This window comes from Hipposideros armiger, unplaced genomic scaffold (assembly GCF_001890085.2).
Source record: "Hipposideros armiger isolate ML-2016 unplaced genomic scaffold, ASM189008v1 scaffold_6, whole genome shotgun sequence".
Taxonomy (NCBI): Eukaryota; Metazoa; Chordata; class Mammalia; order Chiroptera; family Hipposideridae; genus Hipposideros; species Hipposideros armiger.
The window spans coordinates 892,887-916,277 of record NW_017731356.1 but is presented as its reverse complement, the minus strand read 5'-3'; the positions used below and the strand labels follow the sequence as shown (position 1 = coordinate 916,277).

Here is a 23,391-nt window from a genome sequence, read left to right as displayed (position 1 = left end):
TTGGTATAGAGCTCAGAATAGAGTTCAGAGCTAAAATTTAACTGATTGCTAATGTCCTTTATTGAAAAGTAATAGTCCCCCCAAAACCTCGTAGATACAGAGAACAGGCTGGTCATGACCAGGGGGGAAGGCGGCCAACCGTGCGAGTGACGCTAAGTAGACTTTAGGTAGTGATTGCCGCTTGGCAGTGCACACAGACATTGACTTACAATGGTGTCCACCTGAAATTATATAACGTTACACCAATTTTACCTCAATTAAAAACCACCTCGACAGTCCTGTTAGCAGATAAGAACCCTCAAAAAAGAAAACCCAAAACAAAAAAGCCAGAGATCTATGGGGAACATTCTAGATGTAGTGTAATCAGGGAGGACTACCTGGAAAGGTTATGGTTAAGACCCAAAGGCTAAGAAGTCAGCCCCAGCCACAGGAGAGAGTTTCAGGCACAAAGATGGAAAGGAGATACAGCTGCTAATTTTTTCTGATCCAAAATCCAGTCCACACCTTGCATTTAGCTGTCATGTCTGTATTTAATCTTCTTCATTCCGGAACAATTCCTCAGCTATCTTTGTCTTAAATGATATTGACAGTTTTGAAGAGTAGAGACCAGCTGTTTTGCAGAAAGCCCCCATTGAGTTCGTTTGATTTTGTTCTCATGATTGAAGTTACAGGTTTTTGACAGGACCACACAAGGCATATATCACCTTGCCCCATTACCGTGATTTTAAATTTGATCATTTGATTAAGATAGTGTTTCAGATCTGTCTATTGAAAAGGTAGCTTTCTTCCTCTTTTAATTAGTGAATAATCTGTAAGGAGATACTTTAAGACTTGTAAATATCCTGCTCAATAAACTTTTACCCAGAAACATCATGATTTAAGTAAAATCACATAGAAACAGTCAAGCGAAGGCTCTGACCATTTTGCCCACATCGAAATGGTTTGAAGCTGTTTTAAAGGAGGGATACGAGATCTGAACTGAGAGCCTTAGGAGCAGGTCTCAGGCAACGGTGGCTACATACATCATCTTGGGACTTTGTCATTTACTACCTCCAGAGAGCCACCACAGACACACACTCACAGAAACAGCAAAGCTGTTGTTATACACATTCCATCCAAAACAAGCAACGGTTTACGTTCACATAGCTGTGGGGTCAATGGCTACAGAGTCAGCTAAGCAGCAGGAGTCGACCCTAGACATTCAGAATGATATGATGAGATGCAGTTAGCACCAGCCTTCATCATCTTAAAAAGTCCCCCATTCTGAAGAAAGCTCCCCAGGCCCCGCACCCACGCCTGCCCTGTCCACTCTCACGGCCGTGCGAATCACTCTACCTGGTGGAGATGTCCGAAGAAGGCCTGGGCCTGGGCTGTTGAGATGGCTCCTCCAACGGGCACAGGCTGCTTCTGAAAGTCCAGACCATTGGTTTGCGTGCCTGCAAAGCGAGCAAAATCACCCACCTCTTAAAAACACAAACTCAGCCAAAATGAAGCCCGAGACGTTGGTCACCAGCATTTACTGGGCACCTGTTCTGTATAAGCACTTTTGTAGGTACCTCCCCGGAGGACAAGGGGTTCAAAAGAAGGAGGCAACACGGCAAAATGATGTCTCTTCTGAAGGCAGGGCTGCAGGACTAGTAGAGGAACTCGTAAATTAAGTTTAGAACCACAAACAAAAATGTAATCAGAGGCCAGTGTTAGAGAAGGCAGCAGCACTGTGGGGCCGGAAAGGCAGGTCAGACAAGGATGCCACTTAAGGTGGCTCCAGGAAGGGACTGTCCTCACGTCCCTGCTGCTCAGAACGAAGGCACACGCTCCAGGAGGCACTGCGGTTCTCTAGCCTGGCCCTTCTAGACACGTGGTTTGCACAGAAGGCAGTCACTGACGACTTGGACAAGAGTAAGACAGGCTTACTCTTAACTGAAACGCTTTAATAAATGACAACCTGATGGCAAAAGCAACCATTTACATGATTAAGAAAATCGTTTTACTAATTTCTTCAATCCTAAACATAGATTGCTTCATATATCTAGCTAGCAAGGCCTCTGCTATAATTACAATTTTATAAATGTTAAGTCAGTGCTTTTTAACTATTTATGCTGTGATCTGATGTTAGAATAGGGCTAACTTATAGAAAGAAATACCGCCTTAATACCCAGAAACATTCTAAGGTATATAATACATTGTTTTCAAATGACCACACCCAGCTGTTATTTAGAAACCACCCAAATACTTTCTACAGGAACTGTGAGGATCCCCGCGACACAGCCTGTGGTACTGCCCTTCCATTTCCTCCTGTGGGAACACCCCGAATTCTCACGTCCGCCCCTCTATGTGTGTGCACACACAGCACACCAGTTAGGCGAGCACAAGCTAGAACGTGAACACAGTGTTTCTACAAGGTGCTGACTCCTGCCCTTTCACCTCCTAATTTCTAGCAAATGTATAACTTTCCTTTGAGCGAATTATAAGAGTATATACATATTTCAGCTCCTTAAAATCTCATAGTGATTTTTCTCTTCTGTTTTTTCCGATAAACAGGAAACTATAGAACTACTTAGATATACAGTTAATGAAATTAAAAGGGTATGTGCTTGTGTTAGGTAGTGAGAAACTACTATGAAATGAAAGGTAAAGTAATTAGGGTCACTTCTAGATGTCACATACAGAAGTTTCACTGTCCTAAAGCTGCACGATTTGTCATTAGCTGCGTCTCTATGTCTAAGCAGGAATCATTATTTATGTGAACACTAAGGTTGTACACCATTAGAGAAATATGCTCAAGTTATATTCAATACATAAGCAAGGCTAACAGAGGGTGAGGCTTTGAAAACCAGAGACAAGCACTTAAGATGAACACATCACCAACTTAGGATATCTTCCAGAACCAAGTATTTCACTCTCATGGAGACCATGACAATCCTACACATGAGTCCCCACTTTCGAGTTCCCACAAAAATGGTAACAAGCCCCTGCAAATCACAAAGCACTAAACAACACAAGAATGCCTGATTTCTGTGGTCCCTGGTACAGGGCCTTTTACAGCGGCCTACAGATAATATTATTTCAGTGCCCTGGCTCTGCCTCTGGCGGAATGGCATAAAGCACAGTATCCAAAGCTAGTAAGGTAAAACAAAACAAAACACTTTTAGACAACAACTTGGATAAAGAGAGATTTAGGATGCAAAGGCAGGTATTTTTTAATAAGGTGATGAGGCTCCACTGGGAGGTGAGGGGTAGAAGAAAGCAGATATGATACAGAAATCATTCTTGTAAAACATAAAGACCTAAACTGGACTAAAGGAGAGGAAAGGTGCGCGCGCGCGCGTGCGCACACACACACACACACACACACACACACACACACACACACACACACACACACACACACATCCCTAATCAGACTTGAGTATGAAGACAGTACGGGGAGATGGGGATGTTGGCAGCCAACACCCAATGTGTGCCTGGAGAAAGAGGAATATCCAAATAAGAAACTGGGGAATTAACAGCTTGGGGAGAAGGTGAATTATGCAAAGTTAACATAAGATATAGTTTCAGAGACCCTGACAAAACAGCTAAGAAAAGTGGTCCAGAAGGCACTTAGTAATGAGAGGCCCGAGCTGAAGCTTCTCTAAGCCTGTCACTAGGACAGTATTACGGACATGAGCCTCAGAGATCACGTTTCCAACCCCCTTATCTCACTGGTGAAGAGACAGATTAAGAAATCTTAAGTGAATTGCTCAAGATGTCAGACTAGAAGAACCAAGACAAGGAATGGATCCCGATTCTGTCCAATCACTTACAGAGAAGTGATAATTAAAATTAGGCGAGTAAAAATGTCTATCAATTAAGAATGTATATAAAAGAAAAGAAGGTTGGTATAAGAGGGCACGCACCAACAGGTGTAAAGTCAAAGAGAGCTAGAGAGGAGGCAGTTAGCATAGTATTGAGTTGTCAGAAAAGTCATGACGCATGTTTGCAACAGATGGCACTGGTTCATTTTTGGAAGTACTAGAGTCAGTTGCATCTATGTTATTGCTGTCATTTGACAGCTGACAGTTCTAGCTTCATTCTAAAAATAAATTGAGCGATTTGATTGAGTTTTGCAGATTTTACAACAAATTGAAGATGGAAGACCAAACTGTGCATTTTTGCCATATTTTACTGTTTTACTTCCATAAAGGGAAGAACACGCGTCAAGCTTGTGAGAAGTTTCATAAAGTTTACGATGACAATGCTCTACAAGAACATCAGTGCCAACCATGGTTCACGAAATTCTGTGCTGGTGATTTTGATCTCAGTGACGCTCCTTGGTCAGGGAGGCCCACCGAGTTTGATGATGACAAAATAAAGGCACTGATCGAGTCAAACCCATGTTACCTGACACGAGAGATTGCAGAAACATTCAACATCCATCATTCAAGCATTCACGACCACCTGAAGAAGCTGGGATACGTAAGCAAGCTCGATATTTGGGTTCCTTATGAACTCAAAGAAGTTCATTTGACGGTGTGTATAAACATCTGCAATATGCTCATTAAACGTGAGGAAACGATCCTTTTTTGAAGCGACTGGTAATTGGTGATGAGAAGTGGATTGTTTACAACAACGTGGTGTCCAAACGGTCTTGGTCCCAACGTGATGATTTGCCTCAAACGACATGGAAATCAGACATTCATCAGAGGAAGGTGATGCTCAGTGTGGTGGGATTTTAAAGGTGTCGTGTTTTTCAAGCTCCTACCAAGGAACCAAACAATCAATTCGAATGTGTACTGTTGGCAATTGGACAGTTTGAACAAATCTATCATCCAGAAATGTCCAGAGCTCGTTAATTGTAAAGGAGTTGTGTTCCATTGCGACAATGCGAGACCACACACAACTATGATCACCCATCAAAAATTATTGGAGCTTGGATGGGATGTGTTATCACACTCACCATACTCGCCTGACCTTGCGTTATCAGACTTCCACTTGTTTCGCTCTCTTCAAAACTCCTTGTGTGGTATAACGTTCAATTCAGATGAGGCCGTAAATCAGCACCTTGTTCCGTTTTTCACAAATAAAGACAAGTCCTTCTATGAACAAGGAATTATGAAGCTCACTGAAGATGGCAAAAAAGGTTATCGAACAAAACAGGCAATATATCATTGATTGAGCTTTGTTCTTTATATAAATAAATGGCTTTTGAAAAATATAGACAAAATACGTCATGACTTTCCCAACAACCCAACAGAAGAAAGTCCCTCACAACTAGCGTGCCTCAAGAGCCAGTGAAGAGAAAGCTACAGGGTGGCCTAGTTTAATACTGTCTGCTGTGCAGAAAAGAGAAGGAAGTTCTGAGAAAGAAATGAATCCAAAGAGAATAGAGGAAAGGCAATAATAAACATAAGACCAAAAATTAATAAAATAGGAACAAAATACATAATAGAAACACCAACGTGGTTCTTTCAAAAGAAACATATAACTTACAATCCTATGTTAAGATGGAACAAGAAAATAAGAGATTGAACAAATAATTTAAGGTTAACAAAAAAGGCATAATTGAAAAATGGTGCACATACTGAAAAGAGGACATACTGTGGACCAATAAAATTCATACCAATAAAATTAAAACTTAAAAATAAAGAACTCTAGAAAATATAACTTATCAAGACTGACTCAAGAAGAAACAGAAAATCCAAACAGTCCCATAGCATTTGAAGAAATTGAATAAGTAAAAATCCTCCCAAAATGAAAAGTCTAGATAATTTCACCTGACTCACTTCCAGAAATCTAAGGAAAAAATAATTCCAATTATTATACAACTCTTCCAGGGTTGGGGTGGGGGGAGGACACTTAATTCTTTTTATGAGGCCAGCAAAACCAAAATCTAACAAAATATGAAAAAGGAAAAAAAAACACAAGCCAGTTTTACTCATGAACATATATGGAAATATCCTAAGTAAGAATAGCAAAAATAATCTAATAAGATAAAATATCATGACTAAGATGGACTTACTCCAGGAATGCAAGGTTGGTTTGGAGTTTAATTAATTAATATGATTTGCCACATTTGTTAAAGGGGAAAAATCAGACAATCATCTCAAAGGATGCAGAAAACCCTCAGATAAAATTCAATATCTGCTTATGATAAAAATTCTAGGGCCGGCTGAGTGGCTAAGTTGGTTAAGAGCTCGCTCAAGCGTTTCGAGTCCTGGCCCGAGCTGAGCAGCCGCTGAGCTGCCAACAGGTGGCAGGATGGCTCAGCTAAAAAAAAAAAAAAAATTCTAGGTGGCGGAATAGAAAGAAACTTCCTTAACTTGATAAAAATGTAACATTAAAAGCACTGCCTTTAAGATTAAGCCAGCTACTGGAAGGCTTAGTCAGCAAAACAAGGCAAGGAAAGAAACACGAGTTGGAAAAAACAATCAACACTCTATTCTCAGATGACTTGATTATGTATATAGAATATCCTAAGGAATCTAACATCTATTATTAGAATAGGAGAATTTAACAGGCTACAGCAAACAATATCTATTTAAAATCTATCAAACTATAGCAAGTCCTATAAGTGAAAAATTATAAAATTTTACTTAAAAATAATAAAGAAGACATGAATAAATGCTCATTTATTAGAAGAGTCAGCATGGCACAGATGTAAGTTCTTCCCAAACTGATCTATCGATTCAAAGCCATTTCATATCAAAATCTCAAGTTCTTTTTGTTCTTTTTTTCCTTTGTTCTCTTTTTCTGGGTGGGAGGTATGTAACCGACAGGCTGATTTTAAAATGTAAACAGAAGGGACAAGGGCCAAGATGCTCTTTAAAAAGAAGGAAATAGAGAGACTTGTACCATCAAGCTATGAAGACTTCCCGCAGAGCAATAGTAATTAGAACAGCGTGGTATTAGCGCAGGGATGAACAAACAGACCAGAGTCAAGAGTGTACAAACAAAGCCACACGCATCTCAGGACACTTGAAATGTGACAAAGGTGATACTGCAGGTCAGTGAGGTAAGGATGGAGTTTTCAAAAAACGGAAAACTAGGGATCCATTTGGGGAGAAAAATGACATCAGGTCAACTCATAGCATACCAGGAAAAAAAACCCACAGAATTTCAGGAAGATTAAAGGCCTACATGTGAAGTACAACATTATTACATCTTTAGGTGACAACATAAGAGAATACCCTGATAACCACAGGAAAGACAGGGATTTCTTTATCAAGACCCCAAAATGAAAAGACATGATTTAACTACTTTAAAATTAGAAGTTTTGTTCATCAAAAGACTACGTAAAGTGAATGAAAAGTAAAAAATATTTGCAATACATACAGATGACAAAGTATCAATCAGTATTTGGAACACACAAAGAACTCCTATGGATAAAAAAAAGTCAACCCGATAGAAAAAAATGGGCAAAAGAAATGAACAGGAATTTCACAAAAGAAGAAACATAAATGGCCCACAAACACAAGAAGAGATGTTCAACCTCCTTGAAACCAGGGAAATGCAAATTAAAACCATAAGAGATCCTATTTTACACCCACTAACTTGGCCTAAATTGGTCAAGTTTGGATGAGACTGAAATGCTTTCTGCTGTTGCATGCAGGATGCCTCAGGACGCATGCTGGGGGCGCTGGCTGGCATATCACCGAGCAACACTGAGACACGTTCAGTAATGACACCAGTATGTAAACAATATGAAGACTTTTTCACACACACGCATCAAGGGAGAAGTACAAAATGATTTACAGCACTAATGTATAGCAGTAATAGTAAAAGCCTAAAAATAACCAAAATGCCCATGGATAGAATGGATAGAAAAACTGTGATATATTCATATAATGGGATATTTTATCCAGTTAAAATGAACTACAGATCTATGCACTAACTTGGATGAATCTCAAAAACATAGTATTGTACAAAAGAAAGCAGTCATAGACTACATATGAAACGTTTTGAAAGAAAAGCAATGTGACTATTAACACTAACTCAGGACGATGGTTACCTGTGTGTGAAGAATGGGGTATGATCCGGGCGGGCCCACAGTGCCCTCTGGGACATGGTAACACTCTATTCCATGCCCAAAGAGGTGGACACACGAGTATTTAAACCACATATACATGTTTACATACAGGTTTTTACACTTGCTACTTTTACACATTAAAATGTGAAACACCAACAGTGACAAAACAGCTGCAGTAACACTTTAGGGACATCCAGATTGCGAGGAGCAAAGAAAAAAGCACGCGGTAGTGAAGCCAAGGTGGTGAGTGGGGCTCATTCCTTAGCAAGTCTGGCAGAACGGGAGGGGGAGCACCGGTAGTTCAGCAGGGGGATGGGGTGGAAGGAAAGGTTTACAGCCTGATGAAACCCGAGCGGCCTTAAAAGACCAAGAGGAAAGATTCCTGTGAGAAGGGATACACTGCAGACCGAGAACAAGAGGGGTGAAAAGATGGGGCAGGGACCTGAAGGATGCGAGGAGAGACAGAATTAAGAGTGAGGAGTTGACAATGAAAAGAAGGATATTTCTTTCTTAGATAGAAAAAAAAAGGAGGAGGTGGGTAAAAACAGAAGAAAAAAAAAAGTAAAGTGATGAGGAGGGAAGCGGAGGGGCTCAAATCAGACAGTTACAACGGTGCTGCCAGAAAAAAGAGGGATTCCGTTTGTAGCACTATTTCCCGAGGAAAAATGAGTAGAGTTGCTACTTTAAAAGTTTGTATTATTCAACCCATTAGGATGGCTGTTAACAGCAGGAGAAAAAGGAAAAATAACAAGTTTTGATAGGGATGTAGAGAAACTGGAATCCTTGGGGACACTGGTTTGGGAAATGTAAAATGGTCGTGCGACTGAAAAAGTGTGATGGTTCCTCAAAACGCTGAACATAGCTGTGACCCATCAAGTCCACTGCCAGGCACAGACCCAAAGAAACAGAAATCAGGTCCGCAAGCCATGAATGTTCACAGTGGCGCTGGTCGTGAGAGCCCCAACGTGGACACAGCCCAAATGCCCGCCAACACGTGGCTGGATAAACACACTGGGGCCTACGAGTCTATGGAATGTTGGTCAGCCAGACACAGGGATGCAGCACGGACATAGGCGGCAACATCCGCAAGCCTCACAAACGTGGACAGGTGAAGGATGCCAGGCATGAAAGGTCACATACCGCATGACTCCATATGGACGAAATGTCCACAGGAACAACAGATGGGTGGCTGCCCGGGGGCTGGGGACGGGGAAACCGAGAGAAACTGCTAAATGGGCACAAGGTTTCTTTTTGGGGTGCTGGGGACATTTTAGAACTAACACTGAATGTACCAAACACCACTGAACTGTTCACTTTAAATGGTTAATCTTACATTATATATACATTTCAACTCAACTAAAACAAAACCAAAAATGAATCTGCAGCTCCAGGATGAATCTGACAGCACCGGTCCTGCCGCCCCATTGGTGCGCCTGCCAGTCAGTAGCAGCCAGCCTTGCCATCTGACTGGCCACTTACCATCTGCTAAAGGCCAAGTCACGTGAGAGTCACCCAGTGGAGCTGTGTGAAAATAAAAGTCACAGTTCCCTGAACGAGGGCCGAGAGGTTCCAGGACATGGAGTGTGTGAAAAGCTATTACTCATCACTCAGCTGTATACTGGATAACACTGTCCACTCATCTGTAATGAAAACCATATTATATACTTCTACTTCAATTAAACCTATGTAATAAAGAAAAAATATTTTTTTTCCACACATTTCTTTCTAGTTGTCAGTAAATGTAAGGTAGTCAAAGTGAAATTTACAAAGACTCGCCTAAATTTCAGGTGCCCTAAGGAAATAACGACAATTATCTGTGCCTGTCACTACATTACCGTGATAAGCAAGCACCAATTCCAAATGAAGCTCTCTGAGTCAGGCAGACAGGGCATGACAAATAACAGCTAAAAGATCTTCAAGGGACACTCAGCCTGTGTGTGTGTGCGCGCGCGCACATGCGTAGGCCCCTTCTTCAAGTGAGCCATCATAAGATGGGAGGAATCGGGGATAAGGGAGATCCGGAAAGAGAATCACTTGAAAAGTCCCGCTACTACAAAAGCAAGAAGCTTACTCAAAGCTGATGCTATGGACAATCTTCACGGTAGACGATTATTACACGTGCTAAAAATTTCCACGGCTATTGTACTGTGTGGTCTTCATCTCTCTAGTAAGGGTGTTTGTTACCTTGTAGATGACAGCACCATCAGTGATGCATGACAAGAGTTCTAGAAGTGCTTAATGTTTATTGAATTATTAAGTCTACCTGGATGCAAGGTGCTATTAAAACAGGTTTTTATTAACTTTATTCTCAACTGTAGAAAAATGAATGACTTGTGACCTAACAGCCACTGTGGCCAAGTCTTTTTCAACTAACTTAAACATGTCACCTAAAAGGAATACTTTGAGGACCCAGAAAAGCAGAAAGTCCTTATTCTAAAATTCTAATGTCATATTAACATTTTGTTAACAACAGCAGACTGAACGTTTACTCTGCGCCATCTTTCTCAGGCCTCCTATCTCGGCAACTACTCCTTCCTCATCCTGACCTTGAAAGCGTCAGCCAGCCAAGTGGGCAGCTCCTTGCCTTCTTTAGAAACACGGAGAAGCCCCTGAAAGGGGCAGGGAAACTCTTTACCCCCTGACTGCATCTGGTGTCAGGGCTCCTCTGCTCCCAGCCCGTCGTACGCTGCCTGTCCATCGGGATGGACGACCCACTCCAGACTTCACCGCACTCTGTCCCCTGGCTTCCTTTTCCAGCCCTCACAGGATATTGCCAATGGCCACTGTTCCTAACCCTCGCCAGCGCTTTCTTACCTTCCCTTCTACCTGAAAGCTTCTTCATCTATATTCATCACCTACGCCAAGCTTCACCTCCTTCACGCTCCCGTTTCTCTCCCTTAGAAACCAGGGGCAGGGGGAACCTTCTGCTCTAAGCCACTCCGCCTACCAGTGCTCTGAAAGGAAAGGCAGCCCCCTTCTCCTTGGGAACCGGTCCCTTTCTTCACCCGTCCTCTCCTTTGCGTATAAACATACCTGACCTCCTCTCCCACTCTTACCTTCCTTTGTTTAATATCTCCTCCTCCTCCTAATAATAATAACAATAACAATAATAAACAGGTGCTGAGCACTCATCTATTTGCTTTCATGGATACGTCAATTCTGTGCAAGGGACTGTTATTGTTTATCTCCATCTTACACCTATGAAGACTGTGGCACAGAAGGAAATAATTTGCCCAAGGTAACACAGCCACCAGGTGAAAACACCAGGCTCTGAATGCAGGCTGGTTCCCGGTAGGACTCTTCACCACTAGACTGAACAGCTCCCATTACAAGCGCCACCTACGTCTATCATTCCCCTCCTCCACCATTCGCTTCTCTGGCCACAGCAGTTTCTTTCCCTCTCACTTACCTACAATCTTTTAAAGGTAACTCCTGTCAAATGCAAAGGTCACATTTTAAGCTTCCTGTGTCTGGGCCTCTCTGCAGGACCTGACGACACTGAGCACCGACGCCATGAACTTGCTGTCTGCTTCACTCTGAGCTCCACGGTTGCCCTTCTCAGCCCACTGACACACTGTCCAGTGGCAGTTCCTGCGATGACGGAAATGTCATGCACACGGGCTGACCAACATGGCAGCCACTCACCACACGTGGCTGCACTAGCAGCGTGGCTGTGTGAGCTCACTGTTCATTTCATTTGAAGAGCTGTAGGCGCCGGGGGTTCCCCTGGGCAGTGCAGGCCCACTGCGCCGCCCTGCAGTGGTGAGAAGAGCTGTCCATGGTGCTCCCTTCGGCTCACTGCACTTTCCGGCAGCCTCTCCCCGCTACAGACTTTCCTCAGAAACATACCTCTATCTTCAATGGATCACTTCTTCACCTGCAAGCACCACAAGGTACCCCGAATTCAACCCTTTCAGAGCTGAATGATCACCTCACTGGCGAGTCTACTCCCTGCTCAGGCAGTCCCTACTCAGAGAAGGCCCCACAGCTCTGCTGGGCCCAAGCGGAACACAGGCACTCATTTCACATCACTCCCTTTCCTGCCTTCTTGCTCGACTCCCGCTCAATCGCCTCTCTCCCTCCGGAATGCTCATTAAATCTGACCCTGAGCTTTCACTGCCGCCGCTCTAAGCCAGGATGCTATAATAACAGACCTAATTGAAAGATTAATGACGTCTAGTATTTTTGCTTCAAGCAAGATGTGAAGTATAACATGGCTGAGAAATTCTTTTATGTCTGTTAGGAAAAAAAAAAATCACAAAAAAGTGACACGACAGGAAACTAAGCTGCCCTCTAAGGGAAAAGGGAGAAAATTATAGACAATCTCCTGCTCTGTGCCTAAAGCGGCCCTTTAGAAACAAATCCTCTTATCAGCGCCCTAAATTTCTATTGGTAATGAACAAAAGTGAAATTGATACTACCTTTAAAATTCTAAATTTGTTATTAGGTCATCTCTTGGTGAAAGGATCAATTGGTCATTCATTTAACAAAAGTATAATCTTAATTCAAATGCCACTTAGTATTCTTGCAGTTTTAATAATTATAGTTCCCCATCCCAAACACCTAAAAAAAAAAAAAATCCCAGCGGCCGTCCAGAAGCCGGCGACTGATCTGCCTCGCCAGGAAGAGCGCAATGATGGTGACAACTTGGGCCAGTGAAGCAACACCCTCCACAACTAGACTGAAGAACAAAACGACAGCAATTTGTCTGTTCCCCTTCCCCCAATTCCCCAGCACTGTTCCCATCCCCCCAATTCCCCAATAAAAATCTTTTTAAAAAAAAAATCCCCACATGCCTCAATGGGCAGTGTCAGGCAGGTTTCTCGCTAGGTGGTGGTCAGAATCTCTTAGAGGGCAGCTCCTGTAAGGACATCTGCCAGACCACCATGCTCCTGAGGCTCTCTGCAGGTGCCGCAGCCAGTGTCAACGACCCCTGGGGCCACCCACTATTTAACACTTGACTCCGAAGGAGCTCGGAGAAAATTTGGGATTGTGTTTCCACCCGCAGGCTTGTAAGAGCCCTTAGGCCAGCACAGAATACAGTCCACACGTAAAATATGTAATAAACTTACAATGATCATCATAATAAAAGCAATACGAGCATTAGAAATGGCCCCTGGATAAACCCAAGTTCAAAGGGAAAACAGCCCTTCCGAGTCTGGAATCTCAACTGCTCCACTGTTTTGATGAGAACTTTATGTGAAATCTGTTCCTCAGTGAATTTCTGACGCTTCTCCTGAAAACACTGGGTCTTATCTGGAAATACTCTCCCACCTCGTGCTGGGGGTCGACATTCAGCATCTTCACCTCCTGTGAAGAGGAGCAGGTTCCCTGGGGCCTGGCCTCTCAGGAGCCCTCCTCTCACCTTGGAGAAAACGCTGTCTGACTATGCTCTCTGATGAAGATAACTTCCCAAGTCGGCCACGGCACAAACACACCCCACAGAACAATACATCACTGGTTGCTAGGAACTTCTGATAATATTATCAGAATGTAGTTCATAAATGTGTAGTAGGTGGTGGTAATACATTTCTTTGACCTTTTCAGTTGCCAGAAAGATCTTGATATTATCGTGGGGGAAAAAATCATCTGAACGAAAAATCAAGTGAACAAGGTAAGGACAAGGGGATCTAACTCTATCACACAATTCACGTGAAAAAAGACTTACATTTAATTTACCTCAAGCTCAATGAATCAGGTGAGTCAGCTGCTTTAAAATGTTTTAATATTTCAAAACAACTAATTATCAGAAAAAAACATTTTATATTAAAATGTTTAAATCTAATGTCACTTTACTTTCATTAATTATAAAAACTAATTATAATAAGCCAATGGTAAGCTTTCAAAAATAACAACAATAAGCCGGTGGTAGTGAAATGCTACATTGAAATCTGAAGAACTGAAATACTGTCTCACTGAGTCAACGATGTGAGACCTAGAAATCACGTGACACGATGGGAAAAGCCTGAAGGAGCCAGGCAGAATCAGGACAGGTTTCTTCCTCCCACCTCCGCGCTTACTGGTTCTTCATGCTGAACATATATTACCGACCACCATCGCCTTTAAATCCTCCCGACCTTCAAGGTCCAGTTTCAGCTCCACCTTCTCCAACACTTTCCCAGAGCCTCCTAGCTAACAGCTTCTCCCTACACTCAGCTCTCACGGACTCAGGCATTCTTCTCCTGAATCTGCTAGTACATTTTCCATACAGGTGTTCTCTAGAAGATATATTTCTTAAGAACATAATTAATATTTTATTCCACTTAAGTGATCCTGCTGAGTATAGTACAGTCCCTTACATAATGGAAGCAAACCTAAGGAACGGCTCAAAGGATAAGAGAATGGCTCTGCTCCCTTCACAGACCTGTGTGATGTTTGTCAAGTGACTATACATTTCTGAGCCTCAATTCTTTGATCTATAAAAAGAGAAAAATAGTGCCACACAAGATTGTTGTAAGGATTAAGTGAGGTGATCTATACAAAATGCTTAACACATCTAGTAAATACTTAGTGACAAACAGCCACTATTATTATAGTATGAATCATTACTTCAGAATAAATTACACTTATAATTATTATTTTATAATAAAAGTTAAATAAATGGAGAAGACTTCAAATTGGGCAATGGCTCCCGGAAGAGCTTTCATTTAAAACATGAGGAAAATCATTTTAATCTGTGTTGCTCCTAAGGGCAGATTTCAAAAGAACAGCTAACAGAGCTGTACAACAGAATCAGCCATATCAAAAACTACTGTTCCCTCTCAGCGGAGGAGCCCAGGCACTGGGAGATGACCATTCGTCAGGAGTGCTGATGAAAGGAATCTGCCTTTTGATTAAAAGTGAACGAGTCTTTAAAATTTGTCCAGTATTTCTTTACATCAAAAAAAATACTTTGGTTTTTCCTCCTGACGTTTATAAAACTTTAAACCACCTTTTTACTTTTCCAACTGTCATCTATAATATGGTTGATCAAATTTAACGTAGGATAAAGTACTATGATGGGCAGAACAACGGCCACTCAAAGATGTCCACATCCTGATCCCCAGAAGCCATGGACAGCTACCCTGCACGGTGAGAAAGGGTTCTACAGATCTGATTAAGTTAAGGGCTTGAGATGGGGAGATTATCCTCCATGATCTGGGTGGGCCCAGTGTAATCACAACAGTCCTTATAAGAGAAGGGGGGGTGCAGGAAAGGGAGAGGACCTGTGATAATGGAAGCAGTGGGGAGAGGGAGACAGGGGGAGAGGGAGGAAAAAGGAGACAGGGAGAGAGGGAGGGAGAGAGATACTGAGGCTTGAAGATGCTGTGTTTCTGGCTTTGAAGATAGAGGAGCCACAAACCAAAGAAAGCAGGCAGCCTAGAGAGGCCAGAAGAGGGAAGGCGACATTCTCCACAGAGCCTCCAGAAGCAACGCGGCCCTTCTAACACCTGATTTAGGCTTCTGATCTCCAGAACTGTAAGATCATAAATGTGTGTTTTACTCAGCAATTTCACCACTAGTTACATACCCCAAAAAACTGAAATGAAGAACTCTAAGATACTGTATGCCAATGTTCATTGCAGCAATTTCACAATAGCTATAAGGTAGAAATAACCTAAGTGTCCATCAACAGATGAACGGATAAACAAAATGTGGTATTTACACACAGTAGGGTATCAGTTTGTACACACTATAACATAAGTGAACCCTAAACATATTATGCTAAGTGAAATAATTCCGACACAAAACGACAAGTATTGTATGATGCCACTCCTATGAAATCTCTAGAACAGGCAAGTTCATTGAGACAGGAAGTAGGTTAGAGGTCACAGAGGGCTGGGAGGGGGAAGAAATGGAATTGCTGCTCCTCCAGGGGCAGCATCCTTGTCCAAAGGACGGTTATGAGAAACATCATTACTAGTCCCTCTTACGCAGGTGGAGTTTTTTTTTTTTGTACAGGTGGAGTTTTTGTTGAGAGGATATTATTTTGGCAAAATCATCCAAGCTTTCATTCTCTTCATTCCTGAACTTGGGCTGCCTGAGCTACTCCATGAAGGTCATGCAACCTTGTTGGCTAGGTAAGCTACGTATTCCTTTCCTTAAACTGGGGCCTGACACCCAGGAGGCCATTAATCCTTTATCTATTTCTTTTAATGAATTCCTTTAACGCAACTATGTGAAAACTCATTCACTCTAGTCAAACCCTCCAATCCACTTCATTCGCTCTTTGAGGCAGTGTGAGGTCATGAAAGGCTCGCGGTCTTTGCAATCACAAATTACTAAACAGTTCTGACTTTATCTCCCTTATCTGTAAAAGCAGAGTACCAATACTTACCTTCCAGTTTTAACAGTTATGATATGAAGTATATGTAATAAAGTGGGCAGCCATGCACATTAGCAGGAATTCAACAAATGGTGAGGGCTGCCATGTCGTCACTGCCGTGCCTGCCTGCCGCTCCGAGGACCACCTCGACCACTTGACTGAGGAACGGGACATGTGAAGCCCCCTAATGTGACAGTCCTCACTGTCCATCCTTCTCCCTCCCACCTCAATTTTCTGTCACCGTTAGTCTTCCCTTCTCCTCCCCAATTTTAGAAAAAGGGGTCTATCTTTGTCCATCTCAAAGTTAACCTCCGTAGTATACCACTGACCCCAGCCCTTCTCAATTGCTTTTCTTTCTTCAATTTCTTTCTCTCTGGTGGTTCCTCCCACTTGGTCTATACACATAGTCGGTCAAATTTCCTCAAAGAAACACAATTATGGCCCTTGCCTATTCCTCCTTTTGAATTACTGCTTTCTACCTTGAATCCATCATCTGTATATGGGTCTTATCTCTTAACAGATTGCTCTCTTCAGAGACTAGGGGTGTCTCATTATTCGCACTAGCGTTTGCTAATAACACCAAGTGCAGTATTTTCCATACGGGTCAAGCACTTACAGAATAAGTAAATTAACAAACCTAAACTATAGATTTTCTGTGAACATATAAGGGCTATTTGACAAAAGTATATTGTCAATCTTAGCTGCTCAACTTAAATCACTCTGGCAGGAGAAAGGTAAAGAAGTAAGATAACACGATCTTAATTTCATATCATTCTCCTTAATACACTGTTGACTGGCGACACAGATTTGTATCTATATATTTAAATGCTCCATCCTCAATGTGTTAAAATATCACAAATCAAAATTATTTTTTCTAGAAATGTTTAAAATTTAGTAATCTGCACCAAAGTATTCCTATATTCATTACAACAAAACAATCTGCAGTTTTGTTAATATGTTTAAATACAAATCAATTTGTAACCATGTAATTATCTGAATCAACTGTAATTTTATACCTAATATATCGAATATGGTTATTTAATATAGAAGCTGGATCTCGGATGTATTTTTGGTGTTCCTAAGCTAATAAGCTGCCATCAGTGGGAGATGCGAAGAACAGCTGACAAATCCACATCCAAGGTTTCAGTTCTTCTCAAGCGAATGGGAAGGTCCACACCACGGGAGGGATCAGGAATTTCACAAAGGCGACAAACTACAGCTGACAGACAGGAAGTGTCGCTTTGCTCCAGAGCTAGGTGGCTCACCATCTCACATTTGCTCCAGCTTCTATATATTACTGCATTGGCAGTAACTCTTGTGAAAAAGCAGTAACATTTTTCTCTATTTGTCGGGCAAAGAAAATCAACCGCTACTGCTGGTGATGGAAGCAAAGGAGTCTAAGAAAGCGCCAGTTCTTAGCCACAAAGTCAGAGTCTGAGAGACATTAAACAGTAAAATATCAAGGTGACAAAGCCCAGCTCTGTGGTGGGAATGAACCCGCCACGCAAGCCACATTAAAACAGAAACTTCTGTGACAGTGGTGGAGTTCCAAGGAGTCCGACGGAGTGGACGTCGGCATTCTCCGGTGGTTCTGTGTTCCTCTTCCCTTAGAAATGCAGGCCTCTCCTGGGGAGGCGTTCCTTAGGGGGGTGTCCTGCTCACTCTCCCCAAGCATCTGAATGGGATCGACTGCCCTGTTTCACTCTGTAAACAAGTCCCACACCTAAGCTGGGTGACCAGGGCACCTGCACTGGCAGAGATCAGCCAATGAAAGATAGGGCCCAAACAGGGAACAGACAAACAACAGGAAGGAGACTGCTGCCGACAGTTCCTACAACAGAATCTGCACGGCTGGCCCTCCAGAGCCACGCTAAATACAACAGGGAGCCCAACAGCTCGGCCTCACACTGAGGGGCAGCTGTGTGTCAGAGATGAAAAGTTAACGACGGGCTGCAGGTACAGAACAGTTCAGAAGGAAGCTTACGTAGGCAAAAAGCTGCTCTGTTGGGTCAACTCTTCTGCTTCACCTGAAAAGCTTGTGTGGTCAGAGGGGTGGAAAACAGAGTTTCCAGGAGGGGCTCTCATTCTTAGCCTCCTCCGTCGTCAGGCACTTCCTAAACGACAGGTCAAGGCGCAGTGCTCTCTGCTCATGCAGCTTGACAAGCCCATTTACTTTAGAAACTGTTCCCATCTGTGTATTCCTGCCCAGGACTCCATGAATGTGGTCGAGCAGTTTAACTTCTGCCTTTCCCGGAAACGGGGGAAACCCCTGTGCCATCTCAGCAGGCGATAAAGACACGAGTCAAATGTCTTCTGAGTCACGTACCGAGTGTGGGCTGTGGACAATCCACCTTTTCTGGACTTACCTTTCCTCTCATGGGGCCATACTTTTCTCACTGATATACTGTCTCCTGATAAAGGGTTTAATCAAGTGTAAGTTTAAAAAGTTACCAAGTAAAAGGGTGTATTAGAAATAGGGGTGTTTTGACCTGTCTACAGACACTATCATAACTTCAAAATACATACTTTATGTTGAATGCGGGGTGAGTAAGAGTTCTGTTCTGTTAACACCTGTACCAAGAGCATCTGTTTACTGAACGGGCAGAGCGTAGCCTGCACTGTACTTAACACTCCTCCGCTAACGCTCCCCGTGACCTATGACATAAGTTACCCCATTTTATAGGTGAGTACATGAAGTCTTAAAAAGAGTGGGGGCCTGCCTGACGTTACACAGCCAGTAAGTGGCAAATCCATAATTCACGCCCACGACTCTGGGACCCACAGCACTGCTCTCTCAGCTCCTCTGCAGTTTCTCTGCCAGAGGGCAGCACAACGACAAGTGACCTGCAGAAGTTAGATCTTCAGCAAACACACCCCAATTCCTCCAGGTGCTAAACTGTATTTGACAACGCAATACTCAAATTGGTCTTTATTTGCCAAATATGAGTCACAGTTAAATGGCAAGGCTCTTCCTTGAGCTGTATTGAAGCGAATTAAAAAGCTGGGTCTCAGAAGGCATTCCTCTTACCTGCGCTGCCATCTCCACTCTCCATAGACGATTTACTGGTTTCTGACGGATTGTTCATTCTTGAGTCTGCAATAAACCAGAAGTGGAAAAGGTTTTGAAAAAATTGGGGATGTGGTCAGGGAGGCACAATTGTGGCACAGGAAAGGGGTAAGAATACTGACTAGTGTCCCACAGTCTGAGGATGTAGCATAAACGCTAAAACACTGGAAATTGCAGTAAAGTTTATGAAAGAAACTGAAGGTTCCCTTAACCCTGACAGGATCCACAAATAGTCTTTCTAAAGAATTTTTAAATTCTTCCAAGAACAATAACATAAATGTAACCTAAAAAAATTATAATATATTGGGTTGTCGGAAAAGTCATGACACATTTTTGCAATGAAAAACATGAAAAAAATACGCCATGACTTTTCCAGCAACCCAATAGAGTGATGTGTAAAAGGAGTAAATGCTTTATAATGTGAAGCATGAAATATACTAAAGAAAACAAAGCTGGGAGGAAGCACCTCACAAAGTAAATAAAGAATGTTATTCTCAAATAGTTTCTTTTCTTATAAGCAAAGATATTTGTGACTTATGACTGAAACAATCCACTGCTAATCTTGCTAACAGACTGGACAGTTACTCAACCTAACAAAATAAAAGAAAGCATAGCTAAGGAAAATATCTCCATGCTTACTCCTCCCCCACAGCAAACTAAATGTGTGTCAAAGTAAGAAGCCAGTTAGAGAAATTGTACCACATCGCATGAGAGCTACATCTAACAATTTCAAGAGCGAATCACAATGACGCCCACTTAAAAACTATACGACCTGATATCCCAAACGAACCTGCTGCTGTGGGTTTATATCTTTTAGGGTTGTCTGCTTAATGGAGGTTTTCACAGGAAAACCTTTTCATCAAGCATATCAGGTATCTCAGGAGATAAGTAAGAGAACAGACAAGAGCAAGTCTGCTTTTTTCCTACCTCTTTAAGGGTAAAAATTAAATTTACATTAAATATTTATCTTCTTTTACTTCTACTGCAAACTCAAATTTAGCATATCTATAAAACAAACAAATTTATTATCAAGCAAGTTCTGCCCTGTTAAGAACCATTGAACTACTGGTTAAATGGTTAGCAAAGAATAAATACTTGAACCGTATTATATTTGATCTTTGACCAAAGAGCATATTTTGTCATTCGTTGAAATAGGATATCAAAACGATCACTAGGAGTCCCGACCATGTTGTCACAGTGGCATCATCCTCACGCCCAAGGGAGGAGAAACTGTCAGGAGTCCTTGTCCCATGGATCTCCCTTCCCACCCGGAAGTGTGGGGACAGCTGTTCTAACACAGTGTTGTAAAGGGACGCCCGTCTTATGTACTTATGCAGTTCCATCCCATCTTTGGTTTGTTCTTCAGATGCTTAAAGGGTTCAAATTCTACGTCTCTTGTCATAAATGAGGGTAGTTCTACCACGTCCTTCCACACACAGTCCAGAAAAATTTAAATATCATCTGAAAGCATAGTAAGGTTTCAAAGGAACAGGTGTACAACTGAGTGAGAATCAGCTTTCTGAATGACTTAACCAAAATCTTATGAAAGTCAACAAAGATGACAACAGGTGTAACAGAACAAACCATTAAGCACACACAGCTCAACGCTTCTCTTAAAATGTGTTTTAAAAGAAAGTGGGGAAAATAATGAACCAGTTAACATTCATAAAAAGTGATAATTTTCCACATATCATAAAAACAAAGTAGGTATAATTCTTACCGAGTCAATTCTTACCTTGTACAATTCATATCCTAATTTCCACATCCATAAATTAAAGATTTTCTACTGAATTGTCAAGAGCTTCAAAGACATTTACAAAATTACTTCACATACAAAATAATAAAAATAAAACAAGATTCTGATTAACTGTACAACTATGAGAAGACTGTTTAAATACTATTAGCTGAAAAAATAGATATAATTTCTAACTCTAAAATATAATGCTAAGAATATTTCAAAAAGGTATTTTCCTTTCCTTTCTTGAGTTCCCATCTTATTAAGAGTAACTATAAGTAATTTCCTTTTTGGAATTTGAAGTGTTTCCTCTCTGAGCACCTTGACCTAAGTGTATATGATGAGTCTGAGTTGCCCTTGACATTAGTTTGCTGTTCAGTCATCTGCCCTTTCACGTGTGGCTATTACCATGCTGTGCAGACATCATTACCACCTTGGGGTCAGGCCATGCCTTCTGCCCACGAATTCAAACATTTTCATAACTATCATTTTACTCTGGCCTTGGCAACTGTGAAGGTGATGGGGCAGTCACAATTTTCCAAATGGGAGAAATGATTTACAGGGAAAATATCATTTGCAAAGGTTTGTAAGATGTCAAAGTCCTAGAGGTCACAGCATCTGACCCTCCAGGTTGACCAGAGTAACCTAAAGAGGCTTCAACAACTCTGCATACAAATAGAGAAAACTCAACACAAAATATGGCCCCCATGAGCCATCATATGTCTACACTCTAAGGTGCCTCAATCTGTTTTAAATCTTAGTCACTAAAGACAGTTCATATATTCAAGGCAGACAGCCCCCTCCCTAAAAGGCTTGTTGTTCTATAGGAAAAACTATAAAAATTGGCTTTCCAGCACTTAAAATTATTTTCTGAAAAAGTTAATTTTTAAAAATAAAAAAGGCTAACATTAGCCAAAATTTGAACAGAGTTAATAGTTCCTAAAACCTGGGAATTGATCACCAGCTCGACTGCAGGAGCACTGCAATTACCCCGCACTGGTACTTATGGGAGCAATTCTGCACTACGGCTCCACCTTATTTTTCACCAAGTACTTCTGGGTTTTATATAAGACCTTTGAATTGAGTATGCAAAACATTTTTATTAATATGCACATATTATTTAGGTACTTTGTAGACCTTGTTTCAGATTTAGTGTTTTTAGAATGCCATGAAATGCTCACAATAGAAATTTCCAAAAAGCAAACATGTCCTCCATTCAAGCTGAGCTGTAAATTCACACTATTTCCTGAAAAAACCCTCTGAACCAGAAGAGCTAGTAGTGGCAGGGAGGGACCTACTGCAAATGCAAGTATGCCTGTGCTCTGCAAACGCTTTGCCCCTTCCCTCCCTGTGCCATCCACTGCTCCCCCTGCCCCAAGCTGGATGCATATGCGATTAAGCATTTATGCGTGGTCAACCCCCCCCCCAACACTATTTCCATATTAAAGCGCATAAGAAAGAACTGTGCTGGTACCCACCTAGAACATAGTCACTGCAGTCCAGCATTGCTGTGAAATCTTCTAGAGGCTCAGACAGTCCAAAGCAAGGAAGAAACAGGTAGCGGTTTGGGGCGGGGGACAGGAGGTACTACTATTTCTAACAAATCTAAGAGAACAAGGGTGGGAGGTGGAAAGTGGATTAGGGGGAGAAGCAAAATACAACTTCAGTTACACCATAGCAATCTTCAAATGAATAAGGAAACTTCAGTTGCTCAGAGGAGTTTTAGTCTCTGCTACCAGCTAGGACTGACATTGTCAAGGCAACTGAAGCATGAAAAGTTCCCCTTTTTGTAATAAAATAGAAACAAAGATTGCAGCTGGCAGTTTCCATAATGAAGCTTAATCAGTATGCGCGTGATTAGGGCCTTATGCAAATCTCTCCTCGTTAGCACAGCAGCCAGCACTTTGAAGTCCACGAACAATTCATTTACAGAATACACTGAGAGCACTCCCTGCATAATTTAAATCATTGCATAAATATTTATCAGTCCATTTGCATATTAATTGGCAGTGCATGAAGGGAAAAATTATCTCCTGAGTGCCAGCATAATAATTAGGAGGATAAAATGAGATTTCTTCCAATGGCCTGGCTTCTCGGACCTAACTTGAGATAGTGCCGGGGGAGAAGGGAGGGACAGGAGACCGAGTTCTGTTAAAATGCCACTGAAATGACACATACAAATCAGAAACAACTCTACAGACTTAAGCACGTTTAATCTCATTCCTGCTGGCAACAATGACTTCAGTAATAAAAGGATTTGCCAAAACCCTTTCTACACA

At 41.9% G+C, this 23,391-nt stretch overlaps 1 protein-coding gene across 1 annotated transcript in view; it reads right to left on the bottom strand.

The window, feature by feature from the left end:
• POU2F1 (POU class 2 homeobox 1) overlaps nucleotides 1-22,717 on the bottom strand; it is an 86,206-nt gene extending 63,489 nt beyond the window's left edge. Inside the window, exons 1-3 of the mRNA XM_019646906.1 lie at nucleotides 22,591-22,717; nucleotides 19,339-19,404; nucleotides 1,336-1,436 (exon numbers count right to left, since the gene is read on the bottom strand). Coding sequence (XP_019502451.1) covers nucleotides 1,336-1,436; nucleotides 19,339-19,404; nucleotides 22,591-22,618 — 195 coding nt within the window. The 5' untranslated portion in view covers nucleotides 22,619-22,717. The remainder of the gene's footprint in view (nucleotides 1-1,335; nucleotides 1,437-19,338; nucleotides 19,405-22,590) is intronic.
• Nucleotides 22,718-23,391: the final 674 nt, after the last annotated feature.